Raw genomic sequence first — 25,372 nt, forward strand, 5'->3', positions numbered from 1 at the left:
GACAAACTGCGTCGAATAAAATACAGCTTTGCTAGTTCTATACTATCCCTGAAGTTAGTGAGAACCAAACGTGACCATCTTTAACGAGATGCATTGTATTAAATTATATAACATATCTCTAACTTGCAACAAAAAGCTGCACACACATCATGTGACAGCTGTGTGACTTGTTGACTTGTTCATTTCTTTTCAGTTTCTTCCTATTCATTTTATCGTATTTATCATTTATCCTAACTTATTCGTTAATCTGTTTTAGCTATCTTATATAATTCAGCATACACACACGCACACAGTGAACGCCTTTTTGAATTATTGTCTCACAATTTCATGCTTTAAACTAAAAAATGTCAACTTACTGTAGAGAAATTTCGAGTGACTTATGTAATGCTTTGCCATCTATTTTTTCGTAGGAATTTCATAAATTGTAATGATTGACCCAGTTTCTTGAGTTTTTTTCTCCTTCATAACAAAAGTTAGCAGATCGATCGATAAAACGACACTCGATTCGGCGCCCTGGCTCGCACGCGAAGAGAGCGCTTTGGGCGTAATCAGTCGTATCTAATCGATTGCCGGTTGCCAAAAAAAAAGAAGAGAGTCCAAACTTCTAAAGAAGTCGCACTACAAAAGAAAAACTAAGATACTGCTAACAGAAGGCTTTAAAACCACTTTTTTCGGGGCTTACAAAAATGTGACTCGTCTCCGAACAAAGTTCAGAAGTCGAAGTTTCTTCACAGGAGAAAGGATTTACTTAAGACAGTAAGTTTTCCTCCTGGTCATCTGATCGGACAGAAGAATGAGGACAAACAATGGCAGAGACCTACAGGAAAGCCGTGTAGCCTCTGCTCTGTTGTACTTAGCCTCGATCCCATCCGCTGTCACGTGTAGGCAGCACGGCAGCTGTTTTCGCCTTTTAAACTAATTCGAAAGTGGTGGAGTTACTTTATTTAGTTTTTATGTAGTGTAGCATGTATGAGCGAACTTTAAACGTTTAAAGGGAAATGCTGTGATTGGTGATTGAAAACTCAGCAGCTGCTGAGTTAGTATTTTCACAGGCTGTTTCCTGCGGTTTGAGGGATTAAAAATCCATAAAACATTCGTTATTACTCTTAAATCACAGTGAGCATCCGGCTACAGGACCTCAGGGTGTAAGAGGGAATCACCATGGCAACACAGTTTACCATCGACGATGCGTTTGTGCTGGAGGGAGATGAGGAGGGGGTTGTGACTGACGGAGAGCCGCAGGGATGGAAGGACAGAGAAGGAGGAGAGATGACATTTGGCCCTTTGAGTTTCTCCAAACCTCAGAATCATCCCTCACCTGCTGCTGCCGCCTCCCCTGAACCCACTAACCTCAAGTATCAGGTAGCATGCACACAAGAGATACAAAACATTGTTTACATTTCTGTTTTCATGTTGCTGTTACATTTCCAGTGAGAGGCTGTCTAATTCCTTTTTGATTGGTATCAGTTTTAGCTTGTAGTGTTTTTATAACAACACTACGAATTCGTAGCTACAAACTCAAGAATTCAGCAAGTCCCTGTGAGCAAGGAAGACAGCTAACTTATCATTTTTAGGACTGAAAGAGAAGATCCAGGCTTAAGGTGGGCAGCAATCGGCAGCAGCCAGTGAAATGAAACAAAAGAAGAAAGAAAACAAGAGCATGAAAAGATGCCAAAGAATAAAGAAGAAAAGAAATAAACCTTGGGAGCACACAATTTTAATGACGTGTAACAATGAGATGATTTGAATCTATGTGGAGTGAAAGAGCAGGCTTCACGAGAGCTTCTGCTAGCAGCTTGAACATAAAGCAGCATTTTTTTTAAAAAAAAATTTTTGCGTTACCTCATCTAGCTCTGACTGTAATCTTTGTCAAAAAAAGAAATATTTCAACCTTAAAGAAAGGAAGAGAGAGGGTGTCTGTCCACAGCCTAAACTGGGAGCTATTTCCACAAAAGATGTGTCTAGTAGCTCAAGGCTCTGCCTCCCATTATACTCTGGAGAACTGTAGGAGCCACAAAGACTGACACTGACAGCACAGTGCTGTATTAGCACAACTTGTACACACCAACCACAGTATTATCTGTGATCTCTTTGTGCTGTTCTGCTGCAAACAGATATAGTTACCAACACTGAGAAAAGTTTAAGAAAAATAGTGGTGGTAGATATTGTTTATACAGTAAAAGTTGCTCATTTTAGCCTGTTGCTAGGTGGTTGCTAGGCACCCTCATCCATCCTAATACTGAATGCATAATTCAACTTTTGTGGATGTGAATGAGACATTATTGCAATGAAATTAAAACAATAGGATGTCTTTACAATGTGTTATAGGAGCATAAAAGTTAAAACTGGTCATTTTGTGACTGGCGGTAGCTAGGCAACATAATAAAATCATAATATGTGATATAAAAAACAACTGGCAGGTGCCTAAGTTGGGCTTGTGTGCCAAGTGTGGCTGTTCAAGTTATGAAAGTCAAGGAGGGATTCATGGAAACACACATAGATACAGTAAGTTCTGGTAAAATGGAATCTGTAAGATGTGATGGAGTTTGGCTGTTAACCGTGTGAAAAGAACTATTTTAAACGTGGTTCTGTCACAACATATTTGTGAAGGCCAGTGACTCTTGTAGATTACTGTTCAAAAGTCTTGAGCTGCCCTTCATTTCTATTTATTTTGCTTACAAGCAGCAAAGTGGTGTTAGGTATTAGTTCTCCAGTTTTTTTCTCTCCACTTTACACTGACTGCCTGAATCATTCAAGGATAAAAGCAGTATCTAACTCCAGGCATGAGCCTGTATTGTGTCTACACTTAACAGACAACTTAGCAAAGAACCAGTTTTAAATGATATTTCCTGGCACTTCATTCCTAGCAGCCTGTCACACAAACACATAATTTGTTCCCATTTCCTCTGGCGAATATATGAGCAATGCCAGAGATAACACAGTTTAACACAATGAAATAAACATTTTGCACCAACAAGAAGATTCCTAGCATGCTGTGCAGTGTGTCCTCAAAAATAAAACTGGACAAACTGGGCATGTGTGGACAAAAGAAGAAGTGGGAGGCCTAATAAATTTCTACAACAGGTGAACATATCTGAAAGTCATGTCCTTAAGAAATAGGGGAAAAAAAACCAGCGACTATAATAACAGTATTACTTTTGCTTCCTCTCTGCGAGCTATACATTTTTCTTTGCCGTTTATATGACATCCACCATCTCCTCTTGTTTTAGAATCTGGAAAATGAAGATGCCTTGGGCAACAACGGGAATTCCTCTTTCAATAACTTCTTCAAAATCAGGTGGGCTCTGTAGTTCAGGCGTGATTTTTCTTTTCCCTGCTTCTTCTGTGAATGTGAGATGAAGCGTGTTTCTGCTTTCTCCACAGTGACCCTGCAACGCTGTCTTACTGCAGCTCTCAGTGGTCCTTCAGCACCTTGAGTTCAGTCACGCAGCTTTCTGCGCACTGCTGCGGGTAAGTTCGGTCTTCTCTCACGGAGAAGCATAACAAACACGGTTACTTTAAAAACACGTTTCGCCTAGGTGGGTGTCCCATCCGCTGGTGAAGAAAAACAGAAGGGTTGTTCTCTCTTCATTCCTTCTCCTCATCACTGGAGTTGGTAAGTACATGTTTTTGTTACTTATTACGTATGAAACACACAAACCAGAACAATTTACTGAGAGAAACTTGTTTTTCTCATGTTTACCTGATTCATTTTGGCTGTGGGAGCATCACAGTAACAAGGGCTGCCTTCTCCCAGTTTAGATGGTTTAGTGGTTTTAATTTAATTTTGGTTTTAAACTCAAAATAATTGCTAATCTCCAGTTAAATGACTGCAGTCTAACAGGACAAACACACCTCTTCTTTCTGATTTTAAGTTCACTTCAAAATGACGCTCTAACATTAACACAAAGGCGCCACTCCAAATTGTTTTGCAATGTTACACCAGGTAGTTTGTTCCGTGTTGTGTCAGGCAATGATAGTCTTGGCACTTTGCACAGTGAACTTTGTCCCCCTGCACTGATCAACAGATTATGACAGAGTTATTGCCGGAATAACCAAACTAATAAAAACAGAACCTTTCAAACCTATAATGTTTGTGCTGTTTTTGTTTTAGCTCTTATTTTCACAGGTATTGGCATACAGCTCAATCCAAGTGCAGGTAAGGAAGATAAAATATTGACATGCAAAGCATTTAGACTGTTGTTGTTGTTTTTTAGAAATGCATGTTAGTCCAAATGCAAGCATACACAAAGAAGCGCGTCACTTCTCAACTTCTATCAAATCATAAACAGACCAAACATGAATGAATGCAGGACTTATATAGTGGATTAAATAGTATAATTCAGAATGGAATGTTTTTATTAGAGTCCATTAGTGCTGGTGTGCTTTCCCACAAGTGGGAGGATCTCTGTGTTATCTTGACACACAAAAGAACACACAGAAAGCTGCCATAGTCCTTGCCTGCTACAGGACAGTATAGTTCTTAGTCCAGATCTCACAGTCTGTCTGCTTTTATGACTGGAGTGACAGAATCATAACAAGAATGATGTACAGTGGGCCTTTTTTGCTTGTTTCTTTGTTTTTTGTACCGCCTTATGACAATTAAGGTGATAATCCAGCCAAAGTAGTCGCTCTGAGGTTTTCAATCTCCTCCAACAACCACTGCCAACCAGTCAGAAAACACATGTTTCCCTAGCAACCGGTGGCTTTATTATATCCATGGTAGATAACTGTCCTACACTTGAAAGTGAAAAGTGCAAATATTTCATGCTGACTGACCTTAGTGCATAGGGGTCATCTCAGACTTGCCATGATGGTTTGTCTCAGTCAGCATCTGCTTTTGTTGAGAACAATTTAACCCTCGCTCAGCATCTTCAGCATCTGAACATTTTGGGGGGGTTTTGTAAATAAATGATAACATGGTGCATAATCTTTGTAGCAACTAGTTGGCCGACTTCCATCTAACCTCAAACTCCACTGAACCTCTTTAAATCCTCTTTTTCTTGGATGCCTGGAGGTTTTACTTTATGGTTACACCTGGGGGAACAGCCACCCTGATAATTTAAATTCAGCTGAAAAGTCCCTCAGTTTCTGGGAACCGAAGGAGCATTTGCACTTGGAAATGACAGATGGCTTAAGGTTTAGGCTGTAGACGGTGATCACAAGTTCACCTAGAACACCTAAAACTTCTACTTGTCCTCTAAAATAACTTCTTCAAGCTTACGCATTGTTACTACACACAATGTTGTCAGCAAAATCTTTGTAATGTAGCAACAAACCTATACAAGAATCACTGTTTCTTACTGTCAGGGAAATCTTTAGTTAGATCATTGTAAGTGTAGTATGGGTGTGAATAAAGTTCATAGTCGTCCACAGCTGTGTATCCCTCCACATTATACCTGCAATGTTTTGCAGACAGGACAGGCTTTGCCACGTTGGAAAAATCTTGTGGAAATAAAATATCTTTTTTCCAGTAAGTTGACCATTTTTTCTGAACCCTCCATTACTCACTGTGTTTCTATCTTTGGCCAAATGGAATTCAATTGGTTGGTGATTTCAGTATGTCTTTGTGAGCTGGGTGGATACTGTGATGTGTCGTATCCACCCTTGCTTTTATGGACATGAGCTGACATTGGATGATTCATGTTAGCAAACATTGCATTGTTTTTCTTGGCCTTCATCTATTCATATACTCTTGTGGTGTGTTTGCAGGTGGTTGAATAACTTAGTTCGTGTTGCCTTGCAGTGCAAACTCTTTGCGTATGAAGTATTCTTGGTTAATATCTCTTGTGCTAAATCTGAAGTATTACCAAACAGCAGATGAGGATCTGCTTCAAGGAGCAAGCTCTTCACCTTCTGCCTTACCAGACATTTGAATTTCGTTATTTATGCAGGCACGTGATGAGGCACTGATTTAAGGGGCGCTTGATTTACTTTTGCTTTGTACTCAATTGACAGAACAAGCATTTTCAGCACTGGTCAATCATGTTTGTGATTGAGTTTCAAATTTGGTTAATTGTGCAGCCCTAGTGCAATGCTCTGACTGCATGCTTGCGATAAGTTTGTATTGAATGAGATCACACTTCACATTCCATATAGTGCAGAGGTCTGCTGGGCCCGGTAGTGGCTCTGTGTGTCACATGTTTAGCTATCTTGAACCTCTCTTGCCTTGTCTTTGATTAGTAGTGTCCCTTTTGTTTTTTCTGCCTCCAAACCTCTAAAAAGCTGAGTGTTCAATACTTCTCATCTTGTATTTCTGTCCAAACCCAGCGCATTTTATCAAGTATCTATATGTTCAGAACTGTTATTCAGAATTTCTTTGGCTGTACAACCAGGATTCATAATGAATTAAAGTCTGTCAGGCAAGTTTTAAAAAGTCTTTTCAGATCAAATGAGCCTTGCTTTTCCCCTTTACAAAAATCAGCACCTCCCATTAAATTGGTCTACACATTCCACGAATATCAGCTTCAAATGCTCACCGCGAGTTAGGCACTTTAAATTAGTCGTGTCTGCCTTTTTTGTATAGAGTGTCTCCTCTCCAGCTTGAGGCAGAAATCAAGCAATTAATGTGCTCTTTGGGATGAGCTCACCCACAACATATTAAGAAAATGTCACCAGAGTCAAAATAGATGAGATTAGATCAATTTGCCTTTCATAAGTAGCTACAGGAGCAGGTGCATCTCTGCAATTAAGCTGTAAAATCTGCTTAAGAACTTTCGTTATCTAAAGTTGACTGGGCATACTTCCATAACCCCGAGTCCTGTTCAGAGCAATTCATGCTCTTATCACTGCTCCCAAGCCTTTTCTTGAGCATCATCACCACAAGAATTGTGGGTGGGGGGGGGGCGCTATCTTACCCCCTTTTTTTTAAGTAGAGAATTTTGAAAGTTAGCGACACATTATTAATCACATCTGCATCAACTTCTGTGCTATTTTGTCATACATTAGTTGATGAATTATTCTACTCACCCCTTTAAGATTTTCTTTAAAATGTACATCTGCTAAGTCACCATCTGCCTCCAAATGAACTAGCATAATAGTGATTGTGCATACGGCTCAAGTATTGCATTATTTAGTAACACTTTATAATCACAAAGAGAGTATTTACCCTGTAACTAAAAGGAATTCAATGTATTTAATTTGAAATTACAATATAATTATATACTTAAAGGTAACAAGCCAGATCTTTACAGGAAACAAAGCAAAATTATACTCTGCAAGTAAATTTAAGTAGTGTGTAAGTACGTTTTTAAGTACTGCATGAGTAATTTTAAATAAGTAATTTTGTAGAAAAACAAGTTAGGCAAGATCAAGCCGCTGCATAATATGACTCAAGCTTGTCTGTTTGTTTTCCCACTAAATTGCTTACTTACTTAAAATTACTTACACACTACTTACATTTACTTGCAGTATAATTCGTGTGAAAAACTGACTCGTTACCCCCTTATTCTTGTGTAACTACCTTTAAGTATTTGTGGGTAAATCTAATTACAGTGTCGTTTTAAATTAAATCCAATAAAATTCCATCTAATTATAGGGGCCTTTAGACATGTACTTTTAGACACGTACTTTAAAATGTTGTAAAGTATGCACTATTTTTTCTGTGACCATTTCCTTTTGCTTATAACCAGAAAGTCTGTAAGTGCAGCCCAGCTGTGCAAGCATTCTTTTTTCAAGTGTTTTACACTGTTCAGACTCCTTTCATGTGCAACATAAAATGAGATCACATAGTGAAGGAAAGAGGCCAATTATTTCCTGGTTTGTTTATGAAAATTACAACAAAATTCTGTGAGCTGTAGTTATAAATGTGGTTTGCTGTTCCCACAGGCAGCTGCAAATATCACAGATTGAGCTACAGCTGAAATCTTTGATACCACCACTTAAATTTTGCCTAACTAAAGTGAAAGTACCATCGATATTGATGGTTGTATATTAGGAATTTGCAGTTTGGATGTTTCTGGTGTCCATTTCTCCATTTTTATGCCTTCCTTTCAGCCACATAATTTATAATCATAAGATACTTTTTCACCTTCTTGTTCACACCTTTTATTAATGTTGTTAGAAAACTAAGCAGTGATTTCCAACAACAACGTGTTAATCTTGTCAAAAGAGTAGTTAGTCATTTTCAATATTTATGCAGCTGTAGCTTCAGATTTACTGTACAGGCAAACTTCATCAATCCTCTAATTTAACTTAGCATTTCTGGCTGTTTCAGAGCATGTAAATGTTAAATGGACCGGTAGTTATGTAGTACTTTCTTAATCTAATTAAGAACTCAAAGCGTTGTGTGTGTTTTCTCTTGACTGTAGCTGATAAAACTGTCCCCACAGGTATTTCAAGTGCTATTTTCTTCATTCCTGGATTTCTTCTGTTTATCCCTGGAGGTAATTTTGTTCATTTTATCTCTTAAACCTTTTACTTGTCTTATTATGTGCAAAGCTTTGTTTTGATGAATGCTAATATTGCCATTCTGTGTGTTCGCCCGCAGTGTACCATGTGATTTACATCAGCTGTGCAGTCCGTGGTAGAAGAGGCTTCAAACTGTTCTACCTACCTTATTTTGAAAAATGAAATTTCATGTGACCAGACATGTTCACTACATTTCTTTCAACTATGTTATAATTAATGGTATTTTGACACTCATAAGATATATTGACCTGTTTTTTGTTGTTTTTCTTTGTTTTTGGTTTGTTTGACATATTGACCACTCCTACTTTTACCACTCAGCGCCTTCACTATATTTCCACTCCATGAACTGACATTACTGTATGTGTATACCAAAAAGACCACCGTCTCGCCTGTGTATTCTGTTTTAAATGAAAGATGACTGTGAAATTACAATAAAATGTTGTATATTTTAATTTGTGTCAGTTGGTTTTAATGAAAAGCCATTCATTTAAATCATGATATATTTCACAATATATTTAAAATGTAGATGTTATATTGTTCAAAATCAGGCATTTACCTCTGCATCTGTTATTGAGTGCATTTTTCAGTGAAATCTATTTTTGACCTTCTGCTATTTCTTGGTTCTAAGAACGTGTTTATCTATGACTCACTCTATTCATCCACTGTTCTGAAAGGTATTACGCATTTATTCAATTTGTAAGGCTAATTGAGAAGTAGCTTTGGGTCTGCTTTTAAAGGCTGATGGATCAAATCTATTTAACAGAAGCATTAGGATTGCACAAACACACACACACACACACACACACACACACACACACACACACACACACACACACACACACACACACACACACACATATATTTGTTATATACAATTTCATGGTCCAAAGTTTGGATATACGTAATAATTGCTGTTAAATTTACTTTCAATTTAAATGTAATACTTTCTTTTTAAATGGTCCATTGACCTACTTCCAGCATGTTTCTTTTTCAGATTTTGAGGCCGTGTTTGAACCTGTCTGAACAAGCTATTAAGGATAAAAGCCTGAAATTTGATCTGAACCGGGATACATCAAAAAATCCTATTGCCTTAAAATATGAAAAAGTCCCATATTTGAGCACACACTAAAAAAAAACGAATAAACTTCACATTGCAAAAGTCAATTAGTGATAATTTCTGGATGGTATATGGTTATATTTCACAGTAATGTAAAATGAAACATGTAGAATACTTTAACATAAAATTTTTAGTCACAAATATAACAAAAAGGCTATTTTCATTATGTTGGCAAATATTACAAAATGCACCACAAAATAAGTTAATTAAAACAGTAAAAAAAAAAAAGAAAAAAGTAGATAACATTTTTGGACCTACTGCCCTGGAGGAGTCTCATCATTCAGCTTAAATTAAAAATATGCTTAGAGACATTGGTCTTGAGCAGTAGACCAGTCCTTGTATCTAACCATTTTTGTAGATTTTTATTTAAAATACTGACCTATGAATCATTCAAGCATAAAAAGGCACCTAAATCAGTCAGTGTTAGGTCTACCTGTAACAGACAACTAAGCAAAGAACCAATTTTAAGCCTGTGATTAACACACATGATTTGATGCCATTCCCTCTGTTAAATCTACAAAACAATTCCAAAGTGCATTAATTTGTTTTTCACATAAATAAACATCATATTAAGTAGAGTATTAATTGATAGGACAATAAAATGAAATTTGGTAAGATTTGGAGGAGCATATGCTGATCACATCTTTTTTTAATGAGCAGAAGCAACAACAGGACAGAGCAGGTGAGAATAGAGAAGATGAGGCATGTGGCATGCACATTAAAAAACAGAGGTAGTGGAGAGGTGAAGATGAAGAGAGAATCAGTACTACAGAAAAGAGCTAGAACAAGTTTTCAGAGCTCACATTTGCCATAATTCAAAAAGTGGCCAGATCAGATAAGACACAGATAAGACATGACACCTGATTTGATCCTTGTACATTTTTAAAGCAAACTGATAAACCTGAACTTTCTTTTATTCATTTAACCTTAAAACAATGTAAAAATATAAAGTCTACACATCTAGTAAAAATGCATAAGATGTATGAGTCTCCAACATTTCAAACATTACTCTGGATGCTTATACCTTAGTGAATGTGGTGTTTCTAATAGGGTGTTACTCTAGGACAGATGGGTTTATGGCTAGAATCGCAGTATATATATTATAATGAATTGAATTGCAGCACTGTGCTACATATACTGCCACTGGTTTGGTACTTCAAGCCTGATCAGATCAGTTATGAGTATGACAAACCAGCAGGCTTTTAATCACATTTTATTCCTAATGACACAAAGGACCACTACCTCTTTACTACCTCACAAATCCTCTGTAGAGTGTGCATCTATGAAAGTAAGCTAAACAAGCACTTGAATGTTCAGGGTTGATTTAATTGACTCTTAAAAAGAGCAATTGGACCCAATAAACAGAAACTATTTCCATTTAAATTGACAATAGATTATTCTAAATATCTAAATCTCCAGTGATCCCAGTTTTAAAAAGAAATAACAGCAATAATAACAAACCCAATGAAGGACACTTGGGTTCTGCTGCTTTCCTGTCATACTGGTCAGATAACTGCTGAGCCAGGAGTAAGGTAGCACTTTCTTAAAAATAACAAGGTTCTTGGTGATCTGCACTGATGATCACTCTGTATGAAGCTACAATGTTTGGACCATTATGATGAGAAAAAATAGTGGTAATTCACAAAAATGATGAAGTCCATCTGCCGGAGGCTAGCGGGTAGAGTGTGGGAAATCAATGGGTTGCAGACTTTCACATCCACACAGAGGAGGAGAAATAACAGATAAGCATGGTGTGTATGCTGCTGGCAGTGTGTTTGAGATAACTGTCATGCTGAAAAATGAAGCTGTTGCCCATCAGATGCTTTCCAGATTATATTGCATGGTGGGTCAAAATCTGATGGCACTTTTCTGTGTTCATATTCCCATCGAATGTGGCACGATCTTCAACATCACTGGCTGAAATGCACCGACCACGACAGAGGCTTCGCTGTGTTTTACAGATGGCTGTACCTCAGCCTTTTCTCTCTGGTCTCCTTCCTTCAGAATGGCTTCCTGACAGCCACCCTTCCAGTTAGACAGTTTCTGATGAGTCTTCAGTCAACAGTAGATGGCTCAATTAAGAATCTCTCAGGTCCTGTGTCAAGTCTTCACTGGATTTGTTTTGTGCTTGAATGATTTGTGGGTCAGTGTTAAGTTACTTAACAAACAAACAAACAAACATTCCTCTAAAAATTGTAAGGTACAAGGTCTGGACTGAAAATGAGTAAAAAACTAAAAAAAAAAAGCAGCCAATGTCTAAAGAAAATCTCTGAAAGACCTGCAAGACACAATTAAGTCTCTCTCCTCGGAAAGAAAATATAAAAAGATGAGGGGGTGGCTCAAGACTTTTGCACAGTAATGTACATAGAGAACTCATAAAAAAGTAAAAACATGTGAAACGTTTTGTGTGTGTTTGTAAATAAAACAAATACGTTGCATTATTCCGATATTCGAGAGCGCCATCATCTGGCGACATCGGGACTGTTATTACCAGGAGGTAATATCAATGTAATAAAAGCGTAGCTAAATAATAATCTTATTAATCTATTTATTTCGTTATTTTGCGTGTTTGTTTCTGAGCATCTACAATTGTAAACCATTACAGCTGTTTTTCTTTTAAAACGAAAAGCTCGCGCTAGATGACGCCCCTAATGACGTCTTACGAAACGACAGCACTCGCGAAAGATCGTGATATCTCGTGAACTGAGAGTCGACCGAGGATGGAGGAAGAGGCTCGCAAGCTTCTCGCGGAGGGAATTAAAAAGAAATTAACCAGTCCCGGTAAAGGAGACTTATCGACCTTTCCCAATGGAACTAAGGTAAGACCTCCGGTCCCAGCGACTGATCGGGTTCAATCCAGGCTTTAGCCTGAGTAACGCGACGAGGTACGTTAGCTAATGCTATCGGCGTTTATACCTTTGCTAACACTTTGGACTCGAGTCAGTCCGAGTCTTTGCTGTATCGGACGCTTCTGTGTACACACATCCCCGACAAGCTAGAGTGTTTTGTCGATTTATGGTGATACAGTAGTAGACGGGGTTAGGATCGTTTTAGGCCTGGTTCGTTTCCCCCCCGTCTGTTTCATCTGATGGAAAGATAGGGGCGGGAACAGGACGGCCTGTGTTTGTGAATTCTGATTCGTCGAGCTCTCACGTCAGTCAATTTTTCATTTTTGTGATTGGTCACAGTGTGATACAACGCAGACCTTTACAGATATGTCATTTGGGGGTGCTAATTCTTCCTTCTTTTAGGTAATAACACCATTTCCCTTTTTATGATCAGGTGGTCTTTCACTACCGCACCAGCCTGTGTGAGGGCACCGTGCTGGATGACTCCAGAACCATGGGGGGCCGCAGTAAACCCATGGAGCTCATCCTGGGCAAAAAGTTTAAATTGGCTGTGTGGGAAAGACTGGTCATCACTATGAGAGAAGGAGAAGTTGCAGAATTTACCTGTGACACCAAGGTTGGTAAGCTGGTGATACTGGAATTGATTGGTTAAACAGTTCATTCTTCCTCAGGGCTGATTGTATCTCTGTCTCATTCCTCAGCACACAGCACTTTATCCGCTTGTGTCCCAGTCCTTAAGAAACATCAGTGTTGGTAAGGACCCTCTGGAAGGCCAGAGGCACTGTTGTGGCATTGCCCAGATCCACTCGCACCACTCTCTGGGCCACAAGGACCTGGATCATCTCCAAGCCAATCCACAGCCACTTGTCTTTACTATCGAGCTGCTGGAGGTGAGCAGGAAGGAGAGCAACATCAATGGTGGTGCTGGGTTGGGTTCCAGTAATAGCACCAACACAGTACTTGAGTTTTTGTACATATATATTTTTGTATTTTCTTTATTGATTAGGCCATTAAAGATTGTGCTGTTAGTCCAAAGTGACACCTTAATTATGCTTGTTTGATCTTACCAGTAGTCCAAACTTAATAGAGCTTTTTTTTTTTTATTCACAAAATGTCACCACAGCAGGTGCATGTTTGATTTGTCAGATTTTTAAATGTGAAGGATAACATTATTATTTTATTATCATTATGTTATCCATTAAGTAGATCAATGACTAAATGAGCTAAAAGGCAGCAGAATCTCACTTGTCAAAAGCTGGTACTGTAAAAATGTATTATTTTTATATGAAAAATGATTATTAGAATAATTTTCAGTTAATTAGCTATAAATCAAATAGTATTTTCAGCCTGTATTAACTTTGTATTAACTGTAAAGTTGTTTAATCTATATTATGAAATATTTTCAAGCTTTTCATGGGATAATGAAAAAGGAAAGAAAATACTAGTGAAAAATATATATTTTTCAAATTTCTTCCTCAGTAAATACACTCATTATATTCCATTAATAGGTGCATCAAATATACTAAATGTACTTCATGTGTCTCTCTGCCTGCCCAGGTTCTTCCTCCCGGGTCATTCCAGCTGGATGTGTGGGCCATGACGGATGAAGAGAAACTCGGTTTTGTGCCTCAGATCCACGAGGAGGGCAACAAGCTCTTCAAAGAAGGCCACATCAGTGAGGCCAGAGACAAATACTACAATGGCATCGCCTGCCTTAAAAACCTACAGATCAAGGTTGGGGGACAGTCGTGCATTTTGTGCACTGATAACCATGGACACATTGCTGTCATACATTTCCTTCCTTGAATATGTTTTCAAGTGGAATTAAGATTTGTGTCTCTTGTCATTTTGTGAATACTTTTATCTTTTATTCAGGAGCAACCTGGAGATGAAAATTGGTTAAAGTTGGACCAGATGATCACAACACTGCTTCTCAACTACTGTCAGTGCCTCTTGCTCGAGGGCCAGTATTACGAGGTCATCGAACACTGCTCGTCCCTTCTCTTCAAATACGAGAGTAAGGCTGCCTGACTCAAATTTAGTTAGTTTGCACCAATTTCACTGCTGACGGATGACACCACTTAAACGTTAGCGTCTTGCTTAATACAGCATTAGTTGCTTTCTCCCTTTTGCCTTTCTGTGGCACATCATCGTTGCTAAGAAACTTGGTAAAATACATCTTTTAATCTTTTTTTTTTTTTTAAACAAATGTGACTCTGTTAGAGTCAGTTTTGTCAAAGTTGTCGCAGATTGCATAACTTCAATTATTTACCCCTCTTACGCTTGACTCTGACACCGCCACAACTACTAGCCTCATCGTCAAAGATAAGTCGCACCTCCTGGCTTAGGTCTGGAGCTGGGTCAGTGGATCACCTGGTTCCACCTCGTGGCCACAGATGCAACCACGCATCGATGTCATGCCCATGTCCTCCGATCCACTCCGGGGTGTTACACAGAAAGTTGAACAGACGCACAAACCAGCCTGAACCTGACTGATCGTATCAGTTGTGGTTGTCGTATTAGTCTTGTTTTTTTTTTTCATTTCTATATTAAAATGGTAAAATACTGTTACTATTTTTGGCATTTATTCTTTACCATTTGGGAGTTTTATCACCAACACAAGGATGCTCAGCATAATCAAATAAATCATTATACGTAGGTTATTTTACTTGTGACAGCTGATTGCTTCACAATTGCCCTCTGCACATACAAACACTAAACTATATCTCATGCCATACAAGTGAACTGTGCAGTTGTTCAGGGTTATTATGGCATGGAAAAGCGTCTCACTGTCATTAATATTATTGGACGCTGCTATTCTCGTTAGCTCATCCGTCCGAAGGATTGATGTGATGGCAAGGCACAAGAATTGCTCCTCCTGCTACTGTGGTAGTCAGATTTTAATAAAACGAGTGTTTTCGGGCCTCCTCGACTTCTCAGTGGATTTAAATTCTTGTTAGGTTTAGAAAAAACGTTCTTTCTGCATGTCACACATTACAATAATTTGCGAATTGTGATGGGTAACAAGCCAGTTGAGCTCCTATCTAATAGTGATGTGTATGTGTTAGTCCCTGTAGAGAAATTACTCCTCTGCATTTAACCCATTCACCCAGTGAAGCAGTGGGCAGCCACCAGTGCAGCGCCCGAGGAGCAGTGGGTGGCTACAGTACCTTGCTCAGGGGTACCTCAGGGTAGCCGTTCAGTGGATTCAAACCCCTGACTTTCCAATCATGGGCAACCACTTTACCTACTGAGCTATCCCTGCCCTGTGTCACCAATGTTGTAGTTTGAATAGCTGTTCTTCCTCCTCCTAACAGACAACGTAAAGGCCCTTTACAAGCGCGCTAAAGCCCACGCTGCCGTGTGGAACGAGACGGAGGCGCGAGCCGACTTCGCGAAGCTCTTGGAACTGGATCCTTCTCTGGGACCGTCTGTGGCCAAGGAGCTGAAAACCATGGAGGAGAGGATCCGCTCCAAACAGAAGGAGGAAAAGGGTCGCTACAAGGACCTGTTCAACTACAACACGCCACCAGCTACTGCCACTACAGTCAGTCCAGTTTGAGTTTTTCCTAATTGCACTGATCATATTCACAGGCCCGCAAGTGAGGAGCTTGTTTTGTAAGTAAGTCGTATTGTGTTTTAATGAAGCGTGTTATACTCCTTCCTTCTTGCAGGGTTGAAGTCTCGATGAGTTGGACTCGAGAGGATGCCTGTTAATTTCAAGATGGAGGTGAGAAACAGTCAGTGCACTCGGCGTTTCACTTTTATTCCATCCAAGCCAAACGCCCAGCCACGGGTCGATGCGCAAACAAAACTTGCATTGCAGCTTTAGTCCTCTAAATGTTAAATTAAGATTTTGATTTGAAAATGTTTATGTTGTAGCTGGAATTTAAAGTGAAAACCCAGTTTTTTTTTAGAGGACTGTAATGTAAGGCACAGCCATTAATTCAGTCTGTAATATTAATTTAAAGGAGCGTTTTTTTTTTTTTTCATTTACCTTCTTAAAGGGAGCGTTTTCCTTTTAATGATCAACTTATCTGCAATTTGGGAGCCCATTACCATGATCAAAATGATCAGAAAATCTTGTTTTTTTTGGACAGTCATGTATCTCATCTTTGCCTCGCACCCCCTTTCTATTATGGTCACAGCAGAATCATCATGACTACATGATACGTGGGCCATGAAACGTAACCTCTGCGACAATCTTATAAAACACTTTCATTGTCTTTGCTTTCTACTGTGTACTTATTTCACGTATGTACTAAATACTACCTTTATTTTTATGTCAAGATGTACTCTGCGCAAACTCACAGTATCTCATTCACTTGCTTAGAAAGAGCTACTCTACTGTTCATGTGAAGCAGTGCGTCATTTAGCCCAAGCTTGCCTGCAGTGACATGTTATTGAGCTTGTGATTGTGGAACTGTAAATAAATCTGTGTTTATCCTCAGCTTTGTGTTTTGTTAAATACGGCCTATAGAGCTGGATTTATTGAAAAAAAAAAAAATTAGGATGTTTTCTATCAATCAGAAGTCTTGAGTGAAAAAAACAAACTGTCCTTGCTCTTTAAATGTTTTCTAGATTAAGGCCGTTAAGTTTAATTTCCTAAAAATAAAGAAATAAATCTGCTAAGGATGTTGTCAAAACACTATTTCCAAGGTCAATAAACATTTCAACTACTTTTATAAAAACAAAAAACACTCCACTGAAAGATGTTGAGTCACATTTGTTTGATAAAACCTACTGTAACATCTTAAAAACCTAAAAAGCATTTTACAGTTTTTTTGTGATTTTTTTTATTTTTTTTATTTATACATACCGAATCTCAAAAATCTGGTTTACAAAATTTCCATACTAACAAACTGACATGAGATATACAGAGTTCTTGGGAATGAGAAACGTCCGATGTGTGTTTACAAAATATGGAAAACAAAACAAGGGTGAAAGGAACAGGAGGATATTCAAGATGTACAGAATAACAGAAAATGCTCATGGGTTGAAAACTGGATGTTCAAAATCGACACTGGTGCAGTGGGGACATCTTTAAAAAAAGTCAACTTTCTTGGTCAAATCCCATTGTTGAACAAATATAAACATTCCCATCCACTTTGATATCCCCAGCTTGACCTAAAAATGTGCTGAAATTCCCCACATTTTTAAAATAGATATAAAATTTTCTGTTTGCGTACGCCCAACGAGTTGCAGAAAGTTTGTCTTTACCAAAATGGGCGAGGGGGAAATGCTGTGAACAGATACAAGGGGGCATAATGCACCTCTAAAAAGCCAGTGGAAAGAGGAAGGATTTAATTTATAACAACAACAAAAAAAAAAGGTTATAAAACATCGAATGGGGATCACGATGTGGGCAGGTGTCACAGGAAAAAGAGTGCCAGTGCCAGGTGGAGGGATTTGTCCAAAAGGTTATGTGCGGGCGCTTCTCTCCGTCTCTGCAAGACACTCCCTGACCAGTGCACGGGCATGGATTATACCTGTATGACACAAACACAAGGCAAGTTTACAAAAAAAAAAAAAAACTCAAATACAACAAACGCAACAGTCATTACTGCCAAGTTAGAGGTCTCTCATTAACCAAGAAAACCGAGTTGATTTAACCCATAAAAGTATTTCAAAGAAGACCCGCTAATGTTGTTTTCTTACCTACCTAATTAATGAAAAGTTGCTGTCATTTCATATTCCAGCTATACCTCAAAAACACTTTTTGGCTATCATGCCATTTAAAATTTTAACTTTCCTTTTATACTTTTAATAAAATTCTAGTTTTTGTGTTTTTACCCCAAACTTCCTGCATTTGTTTCCTATGGAATTACCCTATATTCTTACAAAGTGTGAGTGTCAGGAATATATTTTTGTGGACCACAAAGAGTGCAACCACTCAGGTTATTTTACACAACAAGAACTAACACACAGTTTATCCCCAGTGATTGTGTCACTGTAGACAAACGCTTGTGCCATTCACGGGAAGGTTCAGATTTTTACAATATAATCCAAACAAGCCCGTCGAGTATGGCCTAAAGATCTTCTTGGTTTGTGATGCACAAATCTGGACTCAACAAAATGGTGGATGAAAATACCAGAGAAGGGAAAAAAAGCCCAACTGATCCTGTTCTACAATAAGACCAAAGGAGGTGTAGATACTGTGGATACACAAGACTTCTGGAATGATGCATTTTGGACACACAAGACTAAAGTGGAGATATTCTGGGTAATGCACAGCACAACACAAATCAAACACAGCATATCAGCACAAACATCTGTCTTGAACTATCAGTGGTGGAGGTACAGAACAAATCCCTGCAAACTTCAACGAACTGAAGCAGCTTTGTAAAGAAGAGTGGGATCATTACTCCAAAGATATGAAACTCAGTCATACAGAAAATGAGAACTTATTTTTAGTTATTGCTGCTAAATGTACACAAGCTACCAAATCATAGAGTGTACTTATAGTTTCACAGGACTGCACAGTCATGTGACAAACCTTATCTTTTAAATGCATGTATGCAACTCAGTTTCACTAAATTCTTCACTGTGCCCCACACTTTGACAAATGTGTCTTAATGGATAACTGACTGTGATAACTTCCAGCTGTCATGGGGGGCTTTACCTGGCAAATTTCTTATAAATGTGTATATCGGGCTTTAAGTCTTCAGCTGGAGTCAGAGACAATTTTCTTTATATAAAAGGATAATAACAGAGCACTGTTACTGCAGCAAGTAAATAAGCATTTTCAGAATAAGCTGTGTGAAATCCACATTCACCAAAGAGCTAAGAAAAGTGAGAAGTTCACCACTCTTCCTCTGATTCCATTTGCATAATAGATGCATTAAAAAAAAACAAAAAAAAAAAAAACAACTTCACCCCACCCCCCAAACACCGAAACAACAGCAACAATGATCTGAATCCTACTGACATGCACTTTTGACTACTAAAACATACCTCTCTTTAGCCTCTCCATAGCGCTCTTGCTCCCTGCGTACGTGGGCCTGATCTCACGGCTCATCTCCTCAATGACAGACAGGAGCTCACTGTAGGTGGACCCTTGGGACACTTTCACAGGCTGTTTGGGAAAGTAGTAAAAAACGTTAGTCATGTCACAGTTCCACATACACGCCAGACATGAATGAAAAATGTAGATTTTTTTTTCTTTTTTGTAGAATGACGTGAAAAATATGTCAGTTTGCTTTTTACAGCAGATGTAACAACAATGTTACCTGTAATTTTTCATGTGTCTGAGCGAACACACAAACTCCCTGAGCGAACCCTTGGACCACTGTGAGCAACAGCAGACTTGTGCACTGTGGTCACGCCAGCATCGAATCCATCCAAGTTACATGGTTTATTAAAATAATCAAATTACAGCATTTACATTTATGTTGGACTACTTTTAATTAACTGCTTTAATCCACTTACAATGAAAATTAAAAAAAAAAAATCTTGTTCAAGACCTGTGTAGTATGTTAACACTGTTGGAAGTAAAAATAACTTGAACTCCAATTTTGAAAACACAACTTTATTTTTTATTTTTTTATAAAGCTCTGACTTGTATTATGAGTCTGAGTCTGTGGTCTGGGAGAGAGTCCTGTAACTCTCTGTCTGCAAAATACAGTATATAAAGACCAATGCTGGGCAATTAATTATATAGTTACTTCTTCAAAAAAGTAACGGAGTTTTGCAAACAACAAAGTTTTTTGCAGCTGTTTACCTAAAATGCCGCCAAGGTTTTTTTTAAACAAACATTTCACACTATTTACAGAACAATCAGCTGTTCTGCATCAAATCTGATGCCACACAAATTATTTGTGCCACCAAGAAAATAATTTCTGTCCACTATGATAAAGGAGAACATCAAAAGCCTGATACCTGCAGGCCTGACAACAGGAGATGCATCACTCCTGTAACACCTGTAACATTTAGTTCTGACACACACAACAAAACTATTGAATACACTACACACTAACTACAGAAGATTTGCGCTAAATGTCCCAAATCACTCACATCTCAAAACCGCCGTAACTTCTAAAACTTCCTCCCGTTTCTTTACAACTAAATGCCATGTTTTGATTGCTCGACATGGTACATTTTTCGACCAATAGGAAAGAGTGGGGGTGTTTTGGTTTTGTCTTTGCTAACAGGCGGAGATTGCGTTTGAGAGTTTTCCTTATAAAACACTGTTTTTACTGTTTCAGGAAGGAAGGAAGAAAACCAAACATTGTATATTTCTTTTTTTTAATCACAACTCTGGTTTCACATGACCTATCAACACAATTTAAAAACTGGTATAAAGTCCAGACTTTTTCCCATCTGTCCTGCTCACATCTCCAATGGTTGTACACGTTGTCATTAATGTGGCTTCACTCCACATCAGCCACGCCGCTTTGCTGACTAAAACACCGGTGTCGGCACAGAAGGACGCTGTCATAGCCTGTCAACGACGTTGATTAGCTGCGTATATACGAATGTGAATCGCATCCTTGGCTGGACTATGGGATAAGGTGGCATCGTTCTAATCCCATAGGGGAGCAGCCAGTCACTTACTGACTAACACTATAAAACAGAATTGTTAACGTATTTACTTTAATTTCAATTCAGGTAAGAATTTTTTTTGTGCGCAATGCAGATTTTTTCTGCGCAGAGACCGTGCCAGCTGTGCGCAATTGCGCACGCGCGCAGCTTAGAGGGAACATTGTGTAACAATGATGAAATAATTATAATACTGCAATGATGTAGTATTGTAGTGTTCAAGTATTCACTGCCTCATCTAACAATAATGTAACTGTTCCCATGTCCTCTCAGAACTCTTTTGAAATCAAGTTCCCTTCAGTGGTTTCAATTTATGCTAATGAAACATGCTTCAGTCAAACCGTGACCGCCTTCCACTGCCAACAATATTTACTGTACTTAATCAATATAGCACTAATAAGTAGTGCAGAAAGGCACATTTTTTTCTACTACCTTAGAGGGTGACTTTACTGATAGACATTTCTAAAGTATCTTCTTGTATGTTGTAATGCTTTAACTTAACTTACTTAAACTTAACTGTTTAACTCCTAATGCTTCACTTTTTGCTGGATGTATGGGAACAAAAACAAACTTCTGTGCAGCTTCAAATAAAGCAGATTTTATCATGCCTTTCAGAAATAATTCAGTAACAGTAAAGAGGTGAATTTAATCAAACCCCAGGCTGGGACATGAGTGTGAAAAGTATGTGAATACACAAGTCTTTTTTTTTAAGTTTATTTACTCAGTTAAGGTCCAGTATTGACATAATCAGAGTGGTTGAAAATCCATGTTTGGTGACCTATGCTTCAGTAAAAACATGACAACTCTTTACTAAAGCAGTCTGTATTCAAGTATCAGAGAAATTAAATTGTTGTTGTACCTGAACAAAGCCCATGGAGGGCGGGCCAAAGTCACTGAAGGCTGGCCTGAAGTTGGACGACGATGGAAGAGAGGGAGAGGGCACAGAAGACCCTGGCCAGAAGGAGAGAAGAGATAGAACACATTAAAGGCTGAACCTAAAACACAAGCAATTTTGTTTCAAATGTAAAATCTTAAAAAATAGTTTAATAATACTATTATGCTGTATTATTAATGACTGATAAAATATTGTGTGGGGCAGCACTGGTTTATGAAGGCAATGGGACTGTTGACCATAGTCACAGTGTGAACTGTTTTGTACATACACACCACAGAAAACTGACAACATGCTAATAACGGCACTGCACAACATTAAAGCTGGTCCTAAAATACCTGGTGGAGTGTGGTTGGAGCCAGATGGTGCAGGAGCAATGGGTTTGTAACTCATGGCGATTTCAGCAGGCAGCTCCCCGTACGACGTGCCGCTTCCTTCAGTCCCGTCAACCCGATACTTATACAGCTTTACAGGTGATGATGAGCTCCTAAGAGCTAATGCATAAAGATACACAGAAACACAAATGCAATTCAATCCATGAATAGAAGGAAGCAAAGGAAGCTGTGAATCAGAATAATCAGGAATCACCATCAACAAAAGTCAGAGAGGAAATGAGCACAACAGTCCTTTCTTTAACAGCAGTAGCAAGACTTGACAGCCTGGATGTGTTTGGGAGCAACGCAAACATTTTTTATGTAAAAACGGAGCACGTTTGCCTTAGGTCACACATTACACAACAAAATTTATGACCTGTCAGTGGAAACGTTTCTCATTCAGGTTGCTTTTGCAGCAGAGAGATGAGAAAACCGACAGGAAACCAAGGTCCTCACTGCAGACATTTTATACTCTGTGCTAAAATGACGCCTTTTCTTAGGTTCAACTTTAACATTTGAACTTTATGGCAAAAATTAACAGGCTTGAATTGAGAAAGGATCATTATGCTGTATTACATGATCATTACTGCTGTAGTCACATTTACTTCTGATCAGACATTCACAGAGCACTTGTTTTGTAGATAAAGCATAACATTTCTACCCATCCCCATGTCCTCTATATATATATAAATATTAAACCTTATACTGCCCCTTTAATTATAGCAAAGTTATTGTGAAAAATTAAAAAAAAAAAAAGTTAACTCATTCACAGGGGACCAGGTGGATTTCAATGATTTTAGCTGACCCATGATAGTAACTTGCACTGTATGGGAAAGTACATTAAATCTTCCCATTCAGTCACAAAACAACAAGTGCCATTAAAAACATACCCATGCTCGTGTTCAACCACATGAGCTTTCTCAGGTCATCTAAGAGTCCGCTGGACTCTAATTTAACAATTTGCAGCAAAAACATCGTAATTACAATACAAGTTCCCTAATCTGTCAATGGTACTCTGACTGCAGAGAACCATAGCTTAATATCAGACTACACTGAATGTGTCAACCTGTGAACTGTACTTGTTTTGTGTTTTAAGCCGCCTCTAATGAAGCTTTTCATAGGCTGGGTCAGTGTGAATGTGGTCACTCAAAGTCGCACGAGGGGAGCCCAGAGGTGCTCAATGAAACAAAAGCTGACGTTAGCATTTACATAAAGCTGCCAAGCTAACTACTACTTGGTAACGTTAGCCGGATTAGCTTGCTTTTGCCGGTTACCACAAAAACATAAGTAAACCCCAACCAAACAGGCTTACCGTTTACATTCTAATACAGACAGCGACTATTAATAGCGTTAAACTAAACTTGTGACCACCGATGACACCTGAAACGATACAAAAAAGTGGCAATTTTGTACCTTTTTAGGGAGACGTGAAATCCTCTGTGGGACGCGAGCTCTGACTCTTCCTCAGTGGCTGAGTCTGCGCAGACGAGGGGGCTGGTTTTTTTTTTTTAATCTTTACAGCGATTTGATTGGTCGGTTTACATGTGACATATGTCCTAAATGTTTTCGTCACCAGAAACTACTACCGCGCCAAACCCACGTCATACGTAGGGAAAATGAAAATACGAACGCTGAAACAAATGGCAGATATAGTTATAGATAAATACATTACGATATTTAGGAGAGAAATTCTTTCCCATTTACATAATAATTATAAAGTCTAGAAGAACTTTTAGACTTTGAAACATGTCTGAATAGTTAATATGAAATGGGAACATTTTACCCCTTGATGTACCTTCATTTTTCTGCTTTCACTCCCACATTTTAAATTTAAATATATATTTGCGTAACTTGATTGAATGCTTTACTCATGATAAAAATTTGTTCCCATTAATAGTTTATTACATAGGTAATTACAATTCATGCGAGGGCATAGATAGATAGATAGATAGATAGATAGATAGATAGATAGATAGATAGATAGATAGTCAAGGCTGAGAAGGTCTGGACATGTGCAGAGGGATAATGGATATACTGGACAAAGGATGTAGAAGAAGAGAAAGGGAAAGATCAGAGGGTTGATGTGAAAGAGAAGAATGCAAGGGACAGGGTGAGATGGAGGCAGTTGAGGCGCTGCAGTGACCCCTTAAATGGAGCAGCCAAAGAAGAAGAATAGGATCACAAAAGATGTCCTTTTTGCAGTACTTCAGCATGTTTACATGTTACACATTTCGATGTTTTTTTTCCTCGCTACCTAGCCTGACCTGTCTCCCCAATGTGATGTTTGTGTATTGCATGTACGGTCGGCAAGGTCTGTCATCTCAGACCTGCAACTGACAAATAAAGGCTATCTCATCTCTCATCTCACATTTCCTGTAGTAAAGCAGCGGTCCCCAACCTTTTTTTGCGCCACGGACCGGTTTATGCCCGACAATATTTTCATGGACCGGTCTTTAAGGTGTCGCGGATAAATACAACAAAATAAAACTAGTACCGGTACCGAAAAAAAAGAAAATTTATTCATAACACACGTGAAAAGACCAAGGAAAACCGAGTAAACGATAAAAACGATAACAAAATAACGCTGAAAACTGATAAAAACCCTGAAAACTATACATTTCACACCTGAGCCTCAACTCTCGCGGCCCGGTACCAAACGACTCACGGACCGGTACCGGTCCGAGGCCCGGGGGTTGGGGACCGCTGTAGTAAAGTACCAACATTCGAGTTTAAATACACTGAGCTGAGCTTATGATAACTGTATGATGTTAAGTTTTCATGTTGATGATGTTAAGTCCTAATATGCTGTAATAGTTCTCAGATAAACTCGGTGGAATAAAAAAAAAGAGAAATATTCCCTCTTAAATACGGGAGCTGGAGTATAAAGTCAAAATACTAAGGTAAACTACAAGGACCTTAGAAGAGGTATAATAATTCAACAGGTTATTTATTTAATTTACATTACCTGAGGTGGTGGAACTATTCTAGTTTAGCATACAGATTTAGCCTCATCTGCTCCAAAAGAGTGAACAGACAACTATGATTTTGTGGAGATGCACTGTCATCATGCCCCTGCTGTAACATTATGACCCTTTGAAGTACTGGAATCAAACACTGTAGCACAAAAAGACCCATTTGCACTTCTGCATCATTATATTTTGGTACAGGTGGGAGATGTATTTATGGATGGAAA

The 25,372-nt window shown here is 38.6% G+C and overlaps 3 protein-coding genes across 3 annotated transcripts; 2 read left to right on the top strand and 1 right to left on the bottom strand.

Annotated features, from left to right (window-relative positions):
• The first annotated feature begins 517 nt into the window (after positions 1 to 517).
• On the top strand, positions 518 to 8,861 carry tmem134 (transmembrane protein 134). The gene is made up of 8 exons (XM_040024225.1): positions 518 to 756; positions 1,118 to 1,362; positions 3,231 to 3,298; positions 3,385 to 3,471; positions 3,540 to 3,616; positions 4,115 to 4,159; positions 8,331 to 8,384; positions 8,489 to 8,861. Exons 2-8 carry the CDS (start codon positions 1,162 to 1,164, stop codon positions 8,569 to 8,571), a joined length of 615 nt encoding a protein of 204 aa, XP_039880159.1. The 5' UTR covers positions 518 to 756; positions 1,118 to 1,161; the 3' UTR covers positions 8,572 to 8,861.
• A 3,348-nt stretch (positions 8,862 to 12,209) lies between these two features.
• Positions 12,210 to 16,825, top strand: LOC120728959 (aryl hydrocarbon receptor interacting protein). Its single transcript, XM_040024227.1, has 7 exons — positions 12,210 to 12,345; positions 12,809 to 12,991; positions 13,077 to 13,265; positions 13,933 to 14,109; positions 14,251 to 14,392; positions 15,693 to 15,922; positions 16,050 to 16,825. Exons 1-7 carry the CDS (start codon positions 12,247 to 12,249, stop codon positions 16,053 to 16,055), a joined length of 1,026 nt encoding a protein of 341 aa, XP_039880161.1. The 5' UTR covers positions 12,210 to 12,246; the 3' UTR covers positions 16,056 to 16,825.
• A 349-nt stretch (positions 16,826 to 17,174) lies between these two features.
• cdk2ap2 (cyclin-dependent kinase 2 associated protein 2) lies at positions 17,175 to 23,713 on the bottom strand. The gene is made up of 5 exons (XM_040024228.1): positions 23,593 to 23,713; positions 22,144 to 22,299; positions 21,773 to 21,864; positions 19,330 to 19,450; positions 17,175 to 17,864 (listed from the first exon to the last, which is right to left on the bottom strand). Exons 2-5 carry the CDS (start codon positions 22,196 to 22,198, stop codon positions 17,797 to 17,799), a joined length of 336 nt encoding a protein of 111 aa, XP_039880162.1. The 5' UTR covers positions 22,199 to 22,299; positions 23,593 to 23,713; the 3' UTR covers positions 17,175 to 17,796.
• Between the last annotated feature and the right edge of the window lie 1,659 nt (positions 23,714 to 25,372).

This window comes from Simochromis diagramma, unplaced genomic scaffold (assembly GCF_900408965.1).
Source record: "Simochromis diagramma unplaced genomic scaffold, fSimDia1.1 OVJJ01000302.1, whole genome shotgun sequence".
Taxonomy (NCBI): domain Eukaryota; kingdom Metazoa; phylum Chordata; class Actinopteri; order Cichliformes; family Cichlidae; genus Simochromis; species Simochromis diagramma.

Excerpts from the sequence above, each read along its gene's own strand:
- tmem134 (XM_040024225.1), top strand. The coding sequence starts at position 1,162 with ATGGCAACACAGTTTACCATCGACGATGCGTTTGTGCTGGAGGGAGAT. Across the intron at positions 4,160-8,330 it reads ACAGCTCAATCCAAGTGCAG|GTATTTCAAGTGCTATTTTC; the intron begins GTAAGGAAGATA and ends CTGTCCCCACAG. Across the intron at positions 8,385-8,488 it reads TCTTCTGTTTATCCCTGGAG|TGTACCATGTGATTTACATC; the intron begins GTAATTTTGTTC and ends GTTCGCCCGCAG.
- LOC120728959 (XM_040024227.1), top strand. The coding sequence starts at position 12,247 with ATGGAGGAAGAGGCTCGCAAGCTTCTCGCGGAGGGAATTAAAAAGAAA. Across the intron at positions 12,346-12,808 it reads CCTTTCCCAATGGAACTAAG|GTGGTCTTTCACTACCGCAC; the intron begins GTAAGACCTCCG and ends TTTTATGATCAG. Across the intron at positions 14,110-14,250 it reads TTAAAAACCTACAGATCAAG|GAGCAACCTGGAGATGAAAA; the intron begins GTTGGGGGACAG and ends TCTTTTATTCAG.
- cdk2ap2 (XM_040024228.1), bottom strand. The coding sequence starts at position 22,198 with ATGAGTTACAAACCCATTGCTCCTGCACCATCTGGCTCCAACCACACT. Across the intron at positions 21,865-22,143 it reads CTCCAACCACACTCCACCAG|GGTCTTCTGTGCCCTCTCCC; the intron begins GTATTTTAGGAC and ends CCTTCTGGCCAG. Across the intron at positions 19,451-21,772 it reads CCTCCATGGGCTTTGTTCAG|CCTGTGAAAGTGTCCCAAGG; the intron begins GTACAACAACAA and ends TTTCCCAAACAG.